Consider the following 22634-nt stretch of genomic DNA (forward strand, 5'->3'; position numbering starts at 1 on the left):
AACTCGTGCCCTACCCTTGACATAAAATGGACATTGTCAGATTTTGACACAGAGGGATTTAGGATGGATAAGGTACTTGGTGGAATCCTGCAATGAGTGAGCTTTACTCTGTCTCTGACCCAGGGTGCATCTGAGCAGGGAACATTAACTGCACAAGACACTCGTCCTAGACCTGTTAATAATCCACTTTAACTACACAGATGGAATGTAAGTCAAAGTGAGAAACAACTAATTCAGTATTTAACTCACAGCTGGAGGAAAAGAAACACTTCATTACTTCCGTTCAACTATTAAATGCAACTTTGAGATTTTTATTGACATGAATTAACAGTGTCCATCAGTGCAAGTGAAATGTTTACGAAACTCGGTTTACCGCTGGATTTATCGACTGTTCTGTTGATGATCTTCAATGGAATCGCTTCATGTCCCACCACACAGGAGTAAGAAGCACCGCTGGCCCACTCCTCCGCTGTAATGGATAACAGGCTGTAGATGAAGAAGGAGGTGTTGTCGCTCTCCGCCATCTGTTCGGTGTTCTTGTAGTTACTGGGATTCACCGGCTTGTCATTGATTGTCCACTTAACGAAGATCTCTCGGGGGGAGAAACCTCTCACTAAACAGGTGAGGCAGAGAAACCTCTGAGCGGAGATTTCTTCTGTTGGTGGCAGGAGGACCGACACTGATGGCTCCAGCGGATTAATCACTGCAGAATATTGGAGACAAATATAAACTCAACCAAAACATCCTGAACCAATATCACAATTTCACTAAATATTAAGATAAGCCATTTTTAATTTGGGATGTATTCACTTTCGTTTTCTAAAGGAGCAGTATGGTTCAGTCTGCTCCTTTAGAAAACATTCTGTTCAGTAAAAAAAGTAAAGTTTAATGTGAAAGTTGCCTCCATGTTTCCAGCTCACAACAAGGGCATTCTGCCCAATTGTCATTGCTGATGGTGACGTCACGGCCCAGGCTTCTTCCCATTATATCTGACTTAATCAGAATACAATATCCTTTGGTCCATCTTCTTCTTAATCAGCTACTTAGCTACCCTGCCTTCAGATGCATCATTAATGCCCACAATGGTGTTTGTTCATTCCCAATCAAAGCCTGCCATTGATGTAACTGGATCTGGATTACACATGGGATCCTTTGTGTTTTAATCTCACCGCTCACCTTTCTCCTTGTGGATGGAGTCTCTTAGCGGAGTCGGCAGATTCTGATGGTACACCACACATTCAAAAGTAACGCCACTCAGCCAGGCTTCAGTAGATATGTCTAATTTGCTGATCACGCTGTCGGGATTCTGTCCATGCTGCTCAGCAATCTCTGATTTCAGAGGCTTCTTTTCTTGTTTCCAGGTCACGTTGACTCCAGAAGGAAGATTGGACACAACGCAGGTTAACGTCACCGTCGCCTCCAGTAAGACTTGTTCTACTGGCGGTGGGAGGATTTTAACGGTGTTAGGGTGGCACTCGGTATCTTCTATGAAACAAAAATCAAAGTCAATGAAAAATGCCCCTTTATGATATAAACACCCAATCTTCAGATTACTTCTTCACAGGGTGAAGACACCACCTTCAAAATGGCAACTCCAACTATTGCTGAAACGATGCTTACTATTGTTGATGTATTTTGATCTGTGAAACATTTGTGATTACCTATGCCATACCCTGTGTAAGTATTCCGAAAGAACACTGGCTTTGTAACAAGCGAAACATGTGAAAAAAGTAAAATCATCAAAGATACCATTATGTAACCCATGGAATGACCATTCTTTCGGAGTTTGTCTCTCACTTCAGACCATCTATTGATACTTGTGACAAGAGTAATCTGAATATAATGAGTCCATTTCCATGTTAATAACCCTTAGGTGCAAGTGCTGCTGGTCACGTTGAATGCTAAATCACATCCCAAATTTTGGACAAATTATAATAAATAATAATTATTCTCTTTGCAGAGTTCTAAAGTGTTACAGGAGCGGTGAACAGCCATGGCAATACTGTTCATTATATTTAACGTGATCAAAAATACTTTGCGTTATTGGTGTGATGTCATTCTCGAATTTATGTCATTGTTACTCGTGGGCTGTGTTTCGAGTAGATCTGAAAACAAGACATGGAGTACAGCATTGGATATCGAGAAGGACACCCATCTCCTTAAGTCTTTCCCTCTATTCAGTTAGTTCATAACTGGTCTGTACTTTCACTTTATTTACCAAGCTGCATTTTTTAATTTCTTCATAGAGCAGGGGAGAAAAAAAACAAACAAAAGCGTCTTAAATTAATCTACAAACGCGATGGAAATGTACACTAATTTTATAGACACCCACTACTCACCGTGTAAACATCGCCACCCCAAACCAGGCTAAATCAGTATGTTTCGAGTTCCTAGTTCATTCATCCCTATTGTAGCATTCTTACCAGAATTTGTTCTCCTGCCGCATCCACTCATTACAGAGAGCATCTTAAAGCAGCTCAGTGAGATCACGTTTATCCCAGTTCATCAAATGTGATACCCACTTGGTCTGTGGTCTGATCCCATAAATGAAGTTAAAGAGCTCAGTATCAGATAAAAATTGATGTCGTACAATGTGCAAAGCCAACAGGTCATTCCTGAGCATGGAATGAAGCATTGAACGCATATTGATTTATTTTCAAGTAAGGGTCACTGCATATTGTAACCACGTCAAATTGAGACCCCAACATCATAAGATAGAGGATCAGAATAAGGCTGTTCGGCCAATTCAGAGTTTAGATCAGAATGATGCTGGAAAAGCACAGCAGGTCAGGCAGCATCCGATGAGCAGGAAAATCGATGTTTCGGTCTAAAGCCATTCTCCTACCTTCTCCCCGTACTAAACAAGAGCCGATCTCTTTCTGGCTTGAGTACACACAATGGCCTGGCCTCCAATGCCCTCTGCAGCAACAAGTTCCACAGACTCATCACCCTCTGGGTGAAGAAATTCCTCCCCATCTCAGTTCTATAGGGTGCAACTTTGACTTGGAGACTGTGCCCTTGGGTCCTAGTCTCGCCTACCAGTCAAAACATCTATACCACGTTCACTCGACCTCAGTCTCTCAGTATTTTCTATATTTCAATCATATATCTATCCAATATCCCCCTCCACCCCCAAACTTATCCTTGAAGCGGCTATTAGGCAAGGATTCAGCACTGTGAATGCCTCTCCCAGCATGGTCAGGCAACAAACTATTTTAAAAAGCTCACTGTCTATATATCTATCTTCAACAGAGAGGAAACATGCTTTTCTGACTTGCCAAAATGTTGAATTATAATCAATGCTAATGTAACACTCAAACTGAAATGAGATCCGTGGCATGTTGGGAAATGTGAAGCTGTACTGTGCTGTTTACTACGCCTGATAAATTCGTGTGTTTGATTCACATCAGAGTTCAGAATGATTTGTAGCTCTCTCAGTATGTGTCTCTTACCCTGGAGTGCGGTGATGTTTTTACTTTGAATGTTCTCTCCATGAGTGACCTGGCAGGTATAAACCGCGCTGTTGAACCATTCACCATAAGGGACCATCAGCCGACTCGTCACCGAGAAGTTCCCGTTCGCCTCACACACGGGAGACGTGAAGAAGCCAGAATCCAAGGGTCGGCCATTTTTCAACCAACTCACGGAGATTGACTTCGGATGGAACTCGATGATTGAACAGACAACGGTTGCAAACTTGCTGCTTGCGATTTCTTCACTGGAGCTCACAGTTAGGAGAAGGGTTGGTGGGAGAATATCTGGACCTTTAGGAAACACATCGCATACATTATCCGACGAATTTCATAACAAAGAAATCAGTTCTCATATATCATGGTTTCTTGTGGTTCATGGATACAAGAATCATAATTGTGCAGAAGCTGGGATCCACACAGAAAGATAAGCAGGGCAAATGTGAAAGGCTAAACTTAGAGGACACAGCAAGGGAGTCAAGGAGGCACAGAAACAACAGGCCGGTAACATCAGAAGAAAGATAGCAACGTTGGATGGTATTCGTTTTAATGACAGAGTATGATGAACAAGGCAGACGAATTACTAGCATAAATGAAGAAATGATGCTGTTGCTATCACGGAGACATATTGAGAGCCTGGCAGGAGTGGCTATTCAATATTCCAGGATTTAGTGCCTTCAGGCGAGACAGGGAAAGATGGAAAATGATGGGGGCGGGGGTGAGCGGGACAGAATGTTGCGTCTGTCGCAATTCTGACAAGAGTATTTTAGGCTGTAAAGAGAAATGAAATCATGGATACCTCCTCGAACAAATGCAAATGGACAGTACTTCAAAACCAAAACACAGCAAACATAACTACTGGGAGAGCACGATAGACTTTACTATAGGTCCAAAAGACCAAGTGCAAATACATGGGCAAATTTCAGAGAAATGTAAATTAAATAGAGGAATGAGAAAAGAGGTTTTTATCTTCCTCAGCATAGGCTTGGATATTCATTTTGTCAAAAATTTAGAGGGAGCACAATTCTGAAAATGCCCCCAGGAGAATATTTGAACAAAGTATGTGTTTAATACAGAGAATTTTAATCCAGACCTTGCAATAGAGGGGTGAATCTGAACTTAACTTTAGGGAATGAAGTCGACCCAGTGGGTAAAACATCAATGGTGGAGCACTTTGCAGACAGTGATGGTAAATCAGTTGGATTTCAGATTGTACTGCAAAGGAATAGAAATTGGCCCAAAGTTCTGAAAAGGGGAAGGACAATTTTAGTTAGATCAGGTAATGACTTGACCAGAGTGGACTGGAAGCTGACACTTATCGGTAAATCTGGGTCAGAGCAGTGTGACACATTTAAGAAAGAGATAGAAAAATCACAGGGTGGTCATTTCCCAGGAAGCCACTGCGTGGGACCAAGAATGCAGCGGGCTCTGGACACCAAAGGGCATGGAGGGTGAGATACAGAGAAACAAGGGAGGCTTCAGGTCTATACTGAAATCTCAAATCAATAGAAATTAGTATGGAGTACAGAACGTGCAAGGGGGAGTTTGAAAGACAAAGGAATTAGAAGAGCAAAAGGGACCATGAGAAAATAATAGCAGTCATAATAAAGGAAAATATTTTTAAAAGTTACAGGCTCATTCATAATAAAAGAATTATTTGGGAATCAGTAATGCCCATTAAGTGTTATTATTGGAGTGGAGTCGGAGGATTAGGTTGTGGTCAAAACGAATGTGTTGTGTCAGTGTTCACTAGTAAGAGGGACAATGTGGGGACCGAAATCATGGAGGAGTGTTGTGATGTAGTTTTCAGAAATTAGGACACATGACGTGATGTTCTGTGTTGTCTTGCTGAATGAAAAGTGGTTATATTTCCAGGGCAGATGAAAAGTATACCAAGCGGTTGAGCGATGCAAAGGATGAAATAGTTGGGTCGCTGACAATAATTTAGAATTCCTGTCTGGCCACAGCAGTTGTGCCAAGTGAGTGTGGATCAGCCAACATTGCACTGTTATGCAGGACGAAGGAAGGGATAAATAATGAAACCACAGATCTATCAAGCTCGTCTCAGTGGTAAGGAAACTATTGAGTAGTGAAATTAGTTTTCATTTGGAAGATAAATCTACAATTTTCAGCAAGGTTTTATTGAGAGGAAGTCATGTGTAACAATTTGATAGTAGTTTTCAGATAGATAACTCGATGTCCGGATGATAGCAATAATCAGAGCCAATGGGATCCAAGGTAATTTGACAGATTGGATCTAGAACTGGCTGAGTGGTGGGAGCAGGGGATAATAGTCATCGGGTGTCTGCGTGACTGGAAATCTATGTCTCCTGGTGTTCTGTAGGGATTGGTGTTGATTTCTTTGCTATTTCTCTTCCATACCAATGATTGAGACTCAAATTTAGGAGGATTAATCAGTGAATTCACAGATGAAATGAAAACTGTCATGTTGGTAAGTCATGAGCATAATGGCTTTAGATTGCAAGAGGATGTAAAAGGGTTGGTTGTATGTGAAGAGAAAAGTTGCAAATGGAAATTATTCTGGATAAATGTAAGGTGATGTAATTCGGCAGAAGAATCTGTGAGGTATGACGTTTTGAATGGTGGAACCCTGGAAAGGCCTGAGGATCTTTGGTGCATGTACCCACCGATCCCCTACAGTACTGTGTTGTCTGGATAAAGAGGCTAAGAAAGTGGGAGGATATTTGCTTTTATTAGCCTAGACATTGACAATGAAGAGTGGTGAGACGATACTGGAACTTAATAAAACACTGGTTAGGCCATACTGAAGCGTTGTGTGCATATTATCGAAGGAATGTGATTACACTGAAGGCAGTATTGATGAGATTTGCCAGGATCGTGCCTGGGTTGGAGAGTTTTAGTTATGAAACTAGATTAGATAGACAGGGGTTTTCCTTGTAGCAGAGGAGAATTAGGGAGAAGATTATCATGATGTCTAGAATTATTTTAGGCATAGACAGGGTAAACTGGATGAAACCTTTCCCCTTGATGGAGAGATCAATACCTCAGGGGCACAGGGTGATGGTAAGGCCAGGAGGTTCCAAGTGGACCTCAGGGGAAAACAAAATCAAATAGAGGGTGGTGTTAGCCTGGAGCTCAGCACATATAAGTCATGTAGAGACTGAGCCCCTCATAATAAGTATGAAGTATCCTTGCAAGGGCAAGTCACACAAGGCAATGGATCATGTGCTGACACATGAGACTGGAATAGTTAGGTGGCTGTTATTGATAGGTGGCTGTTATTGGATGGATAAAAGGGCCTTTTTCCTGTGCTGTATAAGGTGATTCTGTGAAAATGGTTATAAATAATGCCTTGTTCATATTAATCCCAGATGCTCTGTTTATCTCAGTTCTCACAACACGTACCTGGACATGGAATTTCTTTGCTCTTGTGTGACCCGCTGTGTTGAACCTCACAGGAGATTTTGCTGGGGCAATCTACCGCTGACTCGGGCAGGGTTAACTGGCTGCTCAGGGTGTAGGTTCCCTTCTTGTTTCTCACTGATTTGTAAGTCTTCAATCCATTCTTGATTAGCTCCCCACCTTTCTTCCAGGTTACCTTGGTGACGTCAGGGGAATAGTCCATCGCCAAACAACCAAAGATCACAGAACCGGTGTTGTGCTCCTGACAGGAGGAGACCAGGCCATAAAGCGTGGGGAGCGATGGTGTCTCTACAATAGAATGACCAATTGAGCATGTTAATTTCTGTTAATTTGACCTTATCAGTTACTCAAATGTATCCTCAGCTGTAAACGTTTACCAGTATGCTCCCGCTAAGAGTACAGCATAACTGGAGTTTGTTTTTGGTTCCTACCAGTTGCTGATCATGATCATTGGTTCCCTCTTTAGAAACATGCCCTCGACCTTGACCGTTACCATATAATTTAGGAAGAAGAACATCCTGATCCCACCCCAGTAACTGTTTGAAGATCTCACCAACTGACACTTTCACTGGATTGCTGTGAAGAGCAGTGAAGTTTCACAAAATACAAAACAAGGAAATGCAGATACATCGAAATTCTACAGTGTGTGCAAACAGGCCATTTGGCCCAACAAGTCAACACCCACCCTCTGAAAAGTAACGCATCCAGACCCATTCCCCTATCCTATTATGCTACAGTTAACCCTGACTAATGCACCTAACCTCCCAATCACTGAACACAACATTTGCAATTCCCCCAGCTTGCACATCGTTGGACTGTGGGAGGAAACGCACACAGACATGGGGAGAAAGTGCCAACTCCACACAGACAGTCACCCGAGGCTGGAATGGAACCCGAGTCCCTAGCACTGTGAGGCAGCAGCGCTAACCACGGAACCAGCGTGCTGCTCCACTGGGTACCGTGCTGCTGGGAATACCCAACAGCTGGCAGTAACCCCGGTGAGAAATCAGAGTGAATCATAGAACATAGAACATTACAGCGCAATACAGACCCTTCGGCCCTCGACGTTGCGCTGCCCTGTCATATGCCTGTCCAATGACGACTTAAATGTACATAAACTTGGTGAATCTACTACCGTTGCAGGCAAAGCATTCCATACCCTTACTACTCAATGAGTAAAGAAACTACCTCTGACATCTGTCTTATACCTATCTCCCCTCACTTTAAAGTTGTGTCCCCTCGTGTTTGCCGTCCCCATACTTGGAAATCAGGCCCAGTGAGCCTTCCTCACTTATCAATGCAAGGCAGAATGTTCTCTCTGGGAGGGAGGTCACTGCAGCAGCAGCACAGGCAGGAGCTGAGCACTGGGACTAGGAGGATGGCTGTCATGGCTGAACTCATGCCAATTGTCTGGAAGTTGAAACATCTAATTTACAATTATCTGAATTCTGGAGGCCTCTGAGAAATGGAAGACCATTAAGGTTCAGAGACTTTGGAGTATTACAGCTGAGTATTTACGTAAATATGATTTGAGAAATGAACAAGTAATCTTTAACATTAATAACGATCAAACTGACACGCAGTTCACCACCAAACCTCATCTTTCAGACTAACCACTGCACTTACTCTGTCTAGACCGAAATTTCCACTCACATTGACAAACCCTACCCTGCTAGACATCCATTCATGCCCGGAACACACAACCCCTATCAAACGAAACACATCCAAGGCAATCCATATTGGTAGTGCAGCTGAGCAGAGAGATCTCGGTGTCCATGTACTTGGATCCCTAAAAGTTGCCAGCCAGTTTGATAGAGTTGTTAAGAAGGCATATTTTGTGTTGACATTCATCGATAGAGGGACTGAGTTTCAGAACCACGAGGTTAGGCTGCAGCTGTACAAAACTCTGGTGTGGCCGCACTTGGGAGTATTGTGTACTGTTCTGGTCACCACATTATAGAGAGAATGTGGAAGCTTTGGAAGAGTTCAGAGGAGGTTTGCCAGGATGTTGTTTGGTATGGCGGGAAGGTTTAATGAGGAAAGGATGAGGGTCTTCAGGCTGTTTTTGTTTGAGAGAAGAAGGTTGAGAGGTTACTTAATTGAGACATAAAAGATAAACAGAGGGTGGACAGTGAAAGTCTTTTTCCTTGAATAGTGATGGCTAGCAGGAGAGGACATAGATGACAGGTGTCAGAGGTTGTTTCTTTACTCAGAGAGTACGAGGGGCATGGAGCGCACTGCCTGCAACAATAGTACACTCGCCAACTTTAAGGGCATCTAAAAGGTCATTGGATAAACATATGGATGAAAATGGAATAGTGTAGGATAGATAGGCTTCAGATTGGTTCCACAGGTCAGCACAACATTGAGGTCTGAAGGGCCTGTACTGCACCGTAATGTTCTATATTCTATATTGTAGATGGACATATGATCTCAATTCCTTTCACTCATTTACACTCCTGCCGCCCTGCACTGGCCCATAGTGAATCTGGCCCTGACTGGACCTGACTGGACCTGACACCATCATTTTCACAACCTCTGACAAAAGCCCACTACCCAAGACATGACCTCAGCCCTTGATCACTGACCTCTCATCTTACCCAAGTCAACCTGTGCACATTGCATCCCAGCTCCTTTCACATCTGTGCTTTACCACCTACCATTTTGCCAGACTCCGAGCTTTGCATTTTGACAACACGTCCACCTGTCACTTCATTACAGTGACCTTCCACCCCCGAAACATCCTGGCACACTGCCCACCTCTACACTAACCAGCCTGGCATCCTGCCCACCTCTCCATAAACCAGCCTGGCAAAGACAGACCTCCTGCATTTCAGCTCAAACTACCCCTCACCTACCAAGCACAATTCGACCAAATTATCCTGTGACCATTACCATTTACCCGATGCCACCTTGCCAGACAGAGTGCATGGAAGCTTACCCAGCAGCCAGCCAACACCTCACAGCCTATCAGCCCAAACTCTCCCACATGCCCAATCTAGCCCCTCACTTGCTCACCACCTTCCAACTATGAGCCTACTCCACCATAAAGTCAGTGAGTCATAAAGTCGTACAGCACAGAAACAGTTCCTTTGTTCCAGCTCATCCATGCTCACCAGAGTTTCCAAATTAAACTAATTCCACTTGCCTGCCTTTGTCCCATATCAATCCAGACCTATACAGTTCCTATAGCTGGTCAAATGTCTTCTAAATGTTGGACCTATCTCTACATTTACCACTTCCTCTGGCAGTTCATTCCAATGTTTTGGACAGTTACAACATGAAGCCCTAATTCCTGCACTCAATGCTCTGACCATTGAAGGTAAATATGCCAAACACCTTCAACACACTAGCTACTTGAGACAACACTTTCAAGAATCTATGAGTCTGAATCCTCAGGGTGCTCAGTGTTCAACATCACTACCCAGTGCCCTAACATTAACTCTGTAAGAGTCTATGAGTCTGGACCTTCAGAGTCCTGTGTTGAATATCACTATCCAGTGCTCTTCCATTAACTCTAAGTTGTGACCTGATTTGTCTTCTCAAAAAGCAACACGTCGTATTCATTTAAATTAAACTCCATCTGCCACTCCTCAGCCCATTGGCCCAGCTGATCAAGATCTCATTGTAAGTTTAGATGACTTTCACTGCCAATTATACCACCAATGTTGGCGTTACGTGCAAACAGACAAACCATGCCCCATTCAATGTCTTCATGGCTTTCAACCAATATTGCAGCCCGTTTCCCTTTCTCCCACATATCCGTAGCATTTTTTTAAGGATTGAAGGAATCTATCTCCTTATTGAAATCATTTGATGTTTTATCCTCAATCAATTTCTGTAGTGGAGAATTCCAAAGGTTCACCATTCTTTTGCTGAACAGAAAACAATCAGGTTCAATGTTATCAGTGTGTTGGGAAGACTGGTGAGCAGCAAGATTAATGATGATCCCATGAATGGAATAGCATTCTAGAGGGGCCGAGATACCTTCTTCAGCTTCCATTTTGCATGCTGATATGTCCCTTCGGCAGCATGTTCCAAATTTGTGATCCTTGAGGATAAGGGCGCACATGCTTGTAAATGCTTCTCCTGAAAGCTCTCCTCCAAATCAGACTTCAACTTGACTCTCACCTAGTTCCCTGCCCGTTTCCTCTTCCTCAATCACAGCCATGGGGTTCACTTCCTAACAGCGCTGTGAATGTGTTAATACCACACAAACTTCAGCAAGTCAAATAGGCTGATGACAACTGGTTTCTCAAGGATATAAAAAGTTTGACACTTCCACCTGTCTAGACACCTGTCTAGAGATTCAAACAACCGCTGGGAGAATTGAAAATTAGGTTTGTGTCTACACAAGATGACATGGTTTCCTTTTGTGTGATTTGACTGTGTTTTCACTGAATGAACAGGGCTATTTATTAATCATACAATAGGAATGAAGCTTCCCTCATTTTTAGCAAGGCAATCACACATTATATTTCTTTATTCCAGGGAAGTACAGTGTTAAATTAAAGAAATATGATGATTGGGATGTTTCAATTGGAAATTGTCAGAGATTTAAAGTTTACTTTCCTGAGCAATTAATTCCAGCCTCATTGTGTCACAGTACTCACAGGAATGTCTTTCAGAAATGGTGTCTCCCTTTGTTATGGGCAGTCGAATCAGTAAATCTGGGATAGTATTTTGCTTGTTAATCAAAGCTGTTGAAGAGTTTTAGCCAAAGGGAGACCTGTGGATTTAACTCACAGATGCACCATGATCTAAGTAAGTGATGGAACAGCTCGAGGGGCTGAGTGCCCTCCTCTTGCTCCTACCTTCCTATAATTGTGTCATTCATTAAGCTAGCACTGGCTGTGAATATTTTTTAATAAAATATTTCAACAAATTAATTGTTTCACATGCTTTAAAAAAAATACTTCTGTTGATTATTTGGAACGGGATCATTGACATTCTCTATTTGAGTTATCAAAAGAACTTCCACCCACTTACAGCAGCCACTGCACTCTGGAGTGTGTTGTTACTTCATAATAGTTTCTTGTGAAACTACAGCTCGAGATCAGGGCGCTCAAATTCAATGATTCTTTGATATTTAATATCTCTGAACATTCGCAATTTGTTCAAATGTATCTTTTCTCTGAAGAACGTGTTGAATCGAACAGAACTTTTTTCAATGAAACAACAAACTTTAAATGCTTGAAAACCAAAATGAAAGACAGACATTTCTGAAGAAACTCAGCAGGTCTAGCAGCTCCTGTGGAGAGAAGGCAAGGTTAACCTTTCGCACACAGAGACCTGCTCTTCAGCAAATTGTTTTCATGTTTTTGGCACAAGAGCTCACACCTGTTGAGATAAACAGTGATTACGTTGGCTTGACTCCTGTTGGAAAATGAATTCTTAGCAGAGGTACTGGATGGTCTGAGATAGCAATTGACGACCAACTGAAAAGCTATCACCATCTGCTGCAAGTGTTGGATTCAGCAGAACCCCCATCGTACTGAACAATCACATTCAGCTAAAGCACTGGTTTAATATAAGGTAATACGGCCTAAGCATAATCTCATCAAATATGCTTCGAAAATGATTCATTCTGGATTAGTTATAAATGATATTGTTAGAGCAGCAAGTCAAAAGCTGGGATTTCTTTGAGCACTTCCTCCATTAACCCCATCTAGTAATGCCCAAAAGCTTGTGAACAAATATTGATCTGGAAAAAGCTGCTAACCACCAAAATTCTGTTTAATATCTAAGAGACACAAGTCAGGATAGCGATTGAATAGATTTCACTGGCCTGTGTGAGTGGAATTCCAACAAACACCCAAACATGTCAATCTGCTTTCTTGCACTGAAGTAACCTGATAAGAGATGTGTTACATACCTCTCTAACAGGTTGTAAGTGAACACAGGCCACCTGGCACAGAATCAGGGACCCTACTACAACTTCACAACACAATGAGCTCGACACGATCACGGAGAACACAGCCCACCTCTTTTGACAGTACATCAACCATGTTAGTTATTAACACCTTCCATGAACCAGGGATTGTTCCAGAATGTTTGTACAATGAAAGTAACATTTCAACATTTACCAAGAATGCTTTGACAGCAGCTTCAAATTGTTCAAACTCTATGGGACCTACAGAGGAATAAAACTAGGAATTGCATTGCCATCAAATCACTGTCACTGGATTCCAACCTCGAACTCCCTTCCTCTTTCCCCTGTGAATGTTGCTGCACCAGACGGTCTACTTAGTTTGAAAAAGATTAAAATGTTTTGAAGTGTAATATGACCTTTGCCAGTGACATTAAATGCTGATAATAGGTTTTCAAATAATAAGATGCAAAAAAATTCTGATTCTACATTGTGACACGAAACATGTCCTGCATAACTGAGGCACAAAGAAAATATACAGCATATTTCCCTCTGCCTCGCTCAATCAAATATCTCTTGTTGCCAACAACCAATTTCAAAACTCTTGCTAACTGCCTTTTGTTCCTGAAACGTTTGTTCTGATTGGAACAACTTAGTCAGGGCTCTCAATTCTGAGGCACATAATTGAATATTGTAATTCTGGCAGATAAAAGTGGTTTTGAAGCGCGAGATGAAATTGAACTGTCTGAGATTCAGGTATCCGAACTGGACAATTTACAAATGGTCAGGACCGTTGACAAGTTAGACAGAGATAGCACTGAAACAAACTGTACAACAGACTTAATCCTAGAGGATACATTGCTCAACTCCTCACGTCAAATATATTCACTGTAATTGAACATTCATCAGAGAAACTAACTGGTGGATTAATGTGAACGAGAATGTGTTCACAATAACATAAATAACCACTGAGTTAATAAACTTAATAAGTATTTAACAAAATTATTCAGGTGGGAAATATCGCCAATTAAAGCACAGGTCCGGAGGAAATGGATTAATCTCTAAATTATTTTTACAATTTCTTAAAACGTTCTGTGAACTGTGGAGATTTTGCATGCACTGCATAAAGTCAATACTGAATTCCAGTGTGGAAAGCATTTCTGTTGAAGGTATTAGGGCAAGGTCATTTTCTTGTTAACTGCTTTTAATGAACGAAAATGTTTAAAAATGTATGAATTGAAAACACGCTTCTGTCTGGAGTTGCCCGCTTTAGCGGATGTCTAAGTAAATGTGGGCACTGCTGCCTCACAGATCCTGGTACCCAGGCTCGGTTCCCGCCTCGGGTGGCTGCCTATGTGAAGTTTACACAATCTCCCCTGTGTCTGTGTGGGTTTCCTCCCACAATCCAAAGATGTGCATGTCAGGTGAACTGGTCATTGTATATCGTCCATAGTGTTAGGTGCATTAGTCAGGGGTAAATATAGGGTAGGGGAATGGGTCTGGGTGGGTTCCTATTCAGAGGGTCGGTGTGGACTTGTTGGGCCAAATGGCCCGATACATACTGCAGGAAATCTAATCTAAATGATTGTCACACTTAACTAATGTGAGCAGATTCCTTCCGATCGCTACATTGCAATAAATCGGTCAAGTATATTTATTAAAATAAATATTACTCTATTTTAAGTGTCTGAATAAACAATGTGCTCTGTTATCCTCTAGTTCATGTCTTGTGCAAATTTGTGAACTCTGCATCCGTCTGAACACACCGATGTAAAATGAACTCTCTGGGTTTTCAGCAAGCACTCCCATGGTTTTAAGAGTAGAGTTCCTACAGTATAGAAACAGGCCATTTGGCCCAACAATTCCACACTGACCCTCTGGACAGTAAGTAGCCCACCCAGACCCATTCCCCCTAATTTATATTTACCCCTGACTAATGCACCCTAACCTACACATCCCTGAAAACTGTGTGCAATTGAGCACAGCCAATCACCTGACCTGCAAACCTTTTGGACTGTGGTAGGAAACCAGAACGCCCGAAGGAAACCCACGCAGACACAGGGAGAATGTGCTAACTCCACACAGGCAGTCACCCGAGGGTGGGATCGAATTTGGGACCCTGGCACTGGGAGGCAGCAGTGCCAACCACTGAGACACCAAGCTGCCCTGCGAGGTCATGAGTGGATTATTTTAATTAATTCGAAATTTGGCCTTGGTCACATAATTCACGATAGCAGTTGTTTCCAAAAGAATGACTCTTCAGTTGATATTGTGTTGTACAATGTAACTATTTATTTAAAATGCACAGATTGGGAACACCTAAAGCACTGTGCAGATTAAATAATTCAGTTAATGTTTTATTTTTATCCTGTAAATCCAGTTTAATCAGGGACATAACAATTAATTAACTCAAGTTACGTGTGAAACTGATCAAAGCAGTGAAATTGACCTGTTCTTCATAGAATGGAGCAGAATTTCCAAATGGTTTTTGTCAATGATCTTTTCCAGCCAGAAAAATATGTATGTAGTGTACAGCGGAATTGAAAGGTGTTTCTTGATTAATTATAACACAGTCATGGCATTTTTGCTCAAGAGCAAGAACTATTAGAACATTAGACTTTTCAAGTTCTATTTATATTTCTCTATGACTTGTAAACTGTTTAAAGACAGACATTGTGATTGAACTAGACAGTGGAGTTCTGAATGTGGATTGTAAAGCATGGATTAGATTAATCCTTAATTATTACTTTTAAGTAAAAATGGCACCCGAAGGTGTCTGTTTTCCCTTCATTTCTAAAACCTTTGCGATTTGCCTTTCACTTAATAATAGGCTTTATGAAATTTAAACTCGCATGCTGATTGCATTGAATGAGGAACCTGGAGCGGTTAACATTGCAAAAAACAATGTAGAAACCAGAAACTGTTTGCCAAATATAACACATTTAATGTTACCCAAGCACAGTCCCTCCTCAACAGGTCAATGATCACCAGATCACAACACGGTGTGTTTGCAGCAGAACTAGCTCTGCAAACATTTTCAACAGAACCAAGAACATGATGTAACCTCACAAAACAAACCCAGATTGAAGTCTAACAAAGCTGCTCAGAATCCAGCAAACTAATGATTAAATTGAATAGAAATAACAAGTCATAACAGCAACCTTGTTTGTGAGGGGACTTAACACTTAAAGCTGTAACGTTTCTGGCAACAGTTCAATTTATTTCCAAACTGTACACCCTTCTGGATCGTGACAATATTGTGCAGCGCACAGTAGAGCGGTTGAAGGCATATATTGATTAATCACTTCATTGTCAAAACAAAATTATTGAATGGACAAATATTACCACATTATAAGTTTAAGTTTGTTTCAATTACATAATCTGATCAATTCTGCAGTTTCAGATTTTAGTCCCAAATTTTATTTTGAATGAGGCTACTCAAAACAAAATTCAGTTAGTTTACAATTAGAACTGAGGTTTTTTTTTAAGTCAATGCATTCAAAACTCGTTTTTTTTTCATTTCTCACACTTCGGGGTTTCTGCCTTCAGTTGTTTTTCAGACCGTTACAAATGGATGTAATGTTTTCAATCAAGCAGAGAAAAATGTGTCATATAAGTTTAACAAATGCAGAAATGATTCATGAAATACCAAAGAACTTCACAAATATTGGTAATGAAAACTAATCCAGAGAGTCAATCTCCTCACCAGAAAGAAAACACCGATTACAGAAAGCATGAAAATGCTGATCAATTTCACAAACTGAATAAGATCCAATCAACTCAATTCAACAGAATCAAGGAAAATAAAATCAGAATCCAATCAACTAAAAACAACAGATTTGAATGAAACATAATCAGAATCCAAACAATTCAATTCAACAGAATCAAATAAAACAATTTCAAAAGCCAATCAACACAATTCAACAAAACTAAGTAAAAACAAAGTCAGAATCCAATCAACACATTTCAAAACGAATCAACTAAAACAAAGCCAAAATCCAATCAACTAAATTCAACAGAATCAAGTAAAACAAACTCAGAATCTAATCAACAGAATGCAATATAGCACCGCAAGAAAATTTTATGACAGTTTCTAACCTGCTTGTCATCAACAAAATTAACAAAATAAATGAGAAAATATAATCAGGGTAAGAACATACATTCAAGAAGTGAATAATGATATTTTGGCATATTTTAATCATGTTTAGTAATATCTCCAACATCTTTGAATTCTTAGCGTTTGTTGTTGATAATAAAACTCACAATCAGGATGTCACTGACATTTGTAGCTGACTGATTAAGAGACATTAGGTGTTTCAAGTAACCCAGCCACACAGAATGCCCATCTGATCAAAAAGAGATACACCGAGTAACTGACTCCATCATCCCCATTGTAACTATTTGCTGAGCCTTAACTGAAGTCTATAATCAGTCTGAACAAAAATCAATCCGAACCAAACCAAACTCAGCACAGAATCTGAATTTCATTTAATTCAGAAATTAGTCACATGAATAGAAAGTTTTTAAAAAGTCACTAAGAAAGTTTAAGGGTCTTACCTGAAGTCACTGTCACCATGGTCCCTTGGCCCCTGTATTCAAGATAGTCACAGTGTTACATTCTCTGGACTGGGTCACACAATAACTAGCTCTGCATAAAACAAATCAAAAATCTACCATCATTTTAAATTTTCAGAACCACAGGCAAAATAAAGTCACGATAAATCTTCATCACATAATTGCGCTAGTGAATTCTGATCATTCTTGATAAATTTTAATACTGTTTTATACTTCACAGAGTAACACATGAGATGATTCTCAAAATCCCCAACTGGTGTATCGAAAATTTACCAACACTTTTACAAATTAAATAGTGATACTGGCATTAAACCGCACAGAACTAATACTGCAAGTTAAGACGGTTTGTAGAAGTTAACACTGACTAGTTTCAAACAATGGAGGCTGAATAGGTTTTTGTATTGATCATAATTGTTGTGTCACCCCAGCTATATCACTGTGAGACACGTTGTGTCAAATACTATGACAGACTGTAAACTGTAAAATGCAGAGAATTTCTTCACTTCCTAGAAAGCAGTGATTCAGACACCTCTAAAAATGATTTGGTGCATTATTCCAGCTTTTACGATCCATTGTATTTTGAAAGCTTGGAATACTTTTCCAGATTTGGTCTGCATTTAACTTGACAATCAACACGCAGAAGGTAGAAAAAAATTATACATTTTTACAAACTAGCACTACTGGATTGCGTTTAAATCGCACCTCCCATTATTTCTCGCTCCTTCCATGGTAGAAATCACCAATTTGAGATAAACACTTGTTAGTAGTTTTTGTATGAGGATGTCGCTGTGCACAACACTGTGGCTCACTGAAGTATCACAATGATGTAGACCAGTACGCTCATTCTCTGTTCTTTACTCCAGGTCTCAGTTTTCATAAAAGAGCCATTTAGTACTGATCATGTTTAGAATGAATGCCATAGTTGACATAACAATTAGCAGTGATTTCCTGGGTTGTCAGATATATTAAAACTAACATTTTGTCCGAGCAGTTAATTGATGGAAGTGTTAGCAGTACATTTGACATGCACAAAACATTGTCCCATTCTGTCAGCAGTTTGCTAGTTTAAATGGTACATTTCCTCTTTGATAGTTTTGTAAGAGGCAGCCTGAGGTCTGCTTCAGATTGCAGTTGGTATAATTGCATTTAAAACTCGTACTGACCGCCAGTTTATCATGGAATTGACAAAATGTTCCCTCGAGCTGTTTTTGAACGGGTCCAGTCCTGGTTCCTCTCGCTGTGGTATCTTGCACAGTAATAGATGGCGGTGTCTTCGATCTTCAGGTTCCCCATGTCCAACGCGAAAATGTTGTTTGAATTGTCTTTGGACGCAGTAAATCGACCCTTAATCGCTGGTGCATAGTTACTGCTGGATGAAATATAGTACCAAAGCAGCCGCTCCAGACCCTGTCCGGGAACCTGTCGGACCCAGTTCGTGTAGCTGCTGCTAAGATCGAACCCGCTGGTTTTACAGGTCAGTTTCAGGCTGCCTGCGGGACGGCCAGTCTCTGCCTCTGGCTGGGTCAAAACAACCTCCGACTGGACACCTTTAAAAAGAAAACAAATAAACCATGAGCATTAATGTTAGTGAAATGATGGCTGAGTCTTTTACATTCCTGTGGTAGACTAACATTGAGACAGTCACAAAGAAAGACTTGAACAAAAAACACTCACATGATAAGAAAGTCAGTAACAAACTGAGAAAAATTGTCGACACAATCATTCTGATAACTTGTGGGAAACGGTTCTGTCAAGATCTTTCTAAACAGAGCCGACCCAGGAGTGTTCAATTACGGTCCAGTGCCCAGAATTTATATGGCCATCGGAAGGGGCAGGCTTACAGCTTCCGCAGGTTGGTTTCCTGCTGGAGGCTCAGACTGGATCCTGGTATCAGCTTGCACAGCCCGAACACATGGGATCATGGCTTTACATGAGGTTCTGCTTAAACATGGACACAGACACATCTTGGGATATTTGTTTTGCTGAATAGCTTCTTTGGAAGTGAATTTGAGTAGCTTCGGGTCTGTTTCACATGATAGTTGCATGTATTTTGTTTAAAAAAACAAATTCAACTGGAAGTTAGCTCCCTTTATTTCTACATTCATTCACAAGCAGATAAAACTGAAATTAAAGTTCAAACATATTACTAGCTAATAAAACAGTTGAGCTTTTCTTCCCTGGATACTGCAAGTCTCTGTCGCACTCAAAATAACATGCAATTCAAACTAAACATTTCAAAATTCAATTTAGGCAACTGAATACAGAGCGTGTCCAAAGTGATTATATTTAGAATATTCAATTAGAAGTTAACTCCCTTTAATCCTACATTCCACCACAAGCAGATAAAGCTAAAAAGAACTTCAATAATATTATTAGCCAACAAAATGAATGACTTTATTTTTGCTGTCACTCAAAGCCTCTCTCACATTACAAAATAACATACCATTTCTAATCTGTGTTTCTAAATTCAGTTTCGGCAACCTAATATAGAGCATGTCTAAAGTGATTATGTCCAGAATGTGAGTGTATGTCACTAAACAGTTTGGACCCGGAGATTAGAAGCACCTCCTTACATTGCAGAATGTCTCTCCCTGCATCTTTTTTTTCAAATTGCTCCGACACTAAAATGCACAGTAAAGGAAAGCTGTGTGGCTGAGAAACAAAATGTGAGTCCGCAGTGATACATAACACCTAGGTAAACTTTTGAAAGAGCATCTAATGAACTAGAACAAGACAGTCCATAAGTTTTTTTTTAAATTCTCAACGTCTAAACCATTGCATGTAACAGTCTGGGTACATCAGGAATGTTTGGTTAAATTAGAGAGTATTACAGTAATAATTACCACGAATGTAGGTTATAAAGAGTACATTTCGCTGCTCACTGATAGCACTGACAGGGCAGTTAACTCATAAAAACCAGCAAAAATTCGCTGTTACACTACACCAGTGTAAACCATGTATAACGGGCCCACTCAGTTTTAATGAGATACATGAATCAGAGAATGGTGTAACAAGTGATGTGAGTTTGAACCAATTCAATTTTGTTAATTTACTTTGAGATGATAACAAATGTTACTGCAATGTGGGATTTTGGATCCATTAACTTCATTTTCAGGAGCTTTAAAGATACTCAATAAACAGACTGAACTAATGGAGGCTGAATAGGTTTTTGTATTGATCATAATTGTTGTGTCACCCCAGTTATATGACTGTGAGACACGTTGTGTCAAATACTATGACAGACTGTAAACTGTAAAATGCAGAGAATTTCTTCACTTCCTAGAAAGCAGTGATTCAGACGCCTCTAAAAATGATTTGGTGCATTATTCCAGCTTTTACGAACGTCATTGCATTCAATGTCCTGTTTTCTGATAGTCATACAGTGAATGCTGTATTCAGTGACTTTCCTTTTAAATGGAGAAATACCAAGTGAAATGCATCCATTGTGAGTAAATGGGAAAATATAATTTGTTTGGTAGGATTTTACTTTAGTTGATTCATTTTCCCTTTAATCGGCCAGATACAATAGTTGGCAGCAATTAAGCTGACTACAGAAAAGGTCCTTGAGTTCCCAGTTTCATTTACTGGAAGCAGGTGGAGTTTCTGCAGTGGATCAAAGATATTTTGTCTCACTGTTGACCAGTTTGTGGAAAGCCAACTGCAAACCATAACCACCACCTCCGCAAAAAACAAATCAACACAGCAACAATGCTGGAGAAAAGTATATTTTCAGTTGTGTAACTTGGAGAAGTAGTCACTCCTCTCATTGAAGGAAATGTTCGCAGAGTCTCAGACACAACCTTAACATCAACAGTTCATTCAAGGATCACTACAGCACTGTTTAGTATTGAGAAAAATTGATAAATAGTCATAGAGTCATGTAGTGATACAGCATGGTTACAGACCCTTCGGTCCAACCAGTCCATGCCAGTCATAATCCCAAACTAAACTAATCCCACCTGTGTGTACTTGGCCCATATCCTTCCAAACATTTGATATTCATTTACTTATCCAAATGTCTTCTAAAGGTTGTAAGTATCCACCATCACATCATCCCACACACAAACCATTCTCTGTGTCAAAGGTTGTCTCTGATATCCTGTTTAAAATTTTTCTCCTCTCATTGGAAAAACATGTTCCCTATTGTTGAAATCCCCCACCATAGGGGAAAATACGCCAATGTCTTAGTCAAAAATTGAAAACAATCCCAGCTCCAAACATTTACAAAATATCACTATGGATCTTCCTCGAGTCCAAAAAAGATTGTCCCCTTTGATCAATGATTTGTAAAATTTACTCGCGTATCTACTGTGATAGACGTTTTCAAACAACTTCTTAAGTGCAATTTTTTTTCACATCAATCGGATTAAAGTAACATTTCGTGTGCTACCCCCCACACACAAAAGAAAAACAAGTTTGTTAACACGAATTGCTCTGAGGAAGTCTACGATGGATTCTTTTATCAAACAAAATCATTTCCAATGTTGTGAGCGCTCGTCTATCTTCTGTGCAATGGTCTGAATTTTAAGTTGTGTCTGACTGCAGATGAAATTGGCTGATCTGGGTAAAAGTACCGTTTGTGCCTTTCACATTGTGAATGTATATTGCTGACTTTAGTTGAATAAAGAGATGTTGTCCCAGACATCGTCTGACACCATTAATTAGACCATTAATTTCCACATCGCTAGTCGTAGGGTCAGGTGGGGTTTATTGATATGTGATATATTTGAAACGAAAGCTTCGTACATTTCCAGTATTAATCATGTCAATTAGAGCCATTCACCTTTCCACTCATGGCTTTATAAACTTATATGAGGTCACCCCCCCCCCCACCCCCCGAACTCTCACCCTCCAGTGACAAAAGTTCCAGTCTATCTGGATTTCCAACGGTGACTCTGTTCCCTCACATTCTGCTGTGAAAGATCCTCCTGCCACCCCAGGTCCACACACAGTGTCCCTTGTTATTAGTTCAAAGAAATGAAAGGAACTTCTCCCACCATATAGTTCAACTTTATTTGGCTTCAAACACCATCAAAAATAAATGTTCGTGTCATTGCTGATTTATGGGAGAATGCTGTGTACACAGTATCTGTTGAAATACCTGCAGTACCATCCTGAATCTGGTTCGCAGGTTCATCTGTTGCTCACAAACGCAACCAGACATCAGGGAATAGTGAATATCGCCCACCCCCACCCCTCCACCCTTCCCCTCTGTACTTTGCACTTTGTGAAATCCGTGTTGTCAATAATCAGTTAAAAGAAAGTTTTTTTTTTAAACTTGCTAAATTCATGTTGCTGATCTTGGCTGAATAAAG

The 22634-nt window shown here is 40.5% G+C and overlaps 1 gene segment (V, D, J or C); it reads right to left on the bottom strand.

The window, feature by feature from the left end:
• Positions 1-290: 290 nt before the first annotated feature.
• On the bottom strand, positions 291-19086 carry LOC148136760 (Ig heavy chain C region-like). The segment is given in 7 exon segments: positions 291-703; positions 1177-1485; positions 3453-3764; positions 6858-7163; positions 17302-17342; positions 18548-18866; positions 18994-19086. Coding segments are annotated over 7 exon segments (1728 nt in total).
• Positions 19087-22634: the final 3548 nt, after the last annotated feature.

Source organism: Chiloscyllium plagiosum, unplaced genomic scaffold (assembly GCF_037043375.1).
Source record: "Chiloscyllium plagiosum isolate Xiang-an unplaced genomic scaffold, Cpla_swu_hap1 HiC_scaffold_45, whole genome shotgun sequence".
Taxonomy (NCBI): Eukaryota; Metazoa; Chordata; class Chondrichthyes; order Orectolobiformes; family Hemiscylliidae; genus Chiloscyllium; species Chiloscyllium plagiosum.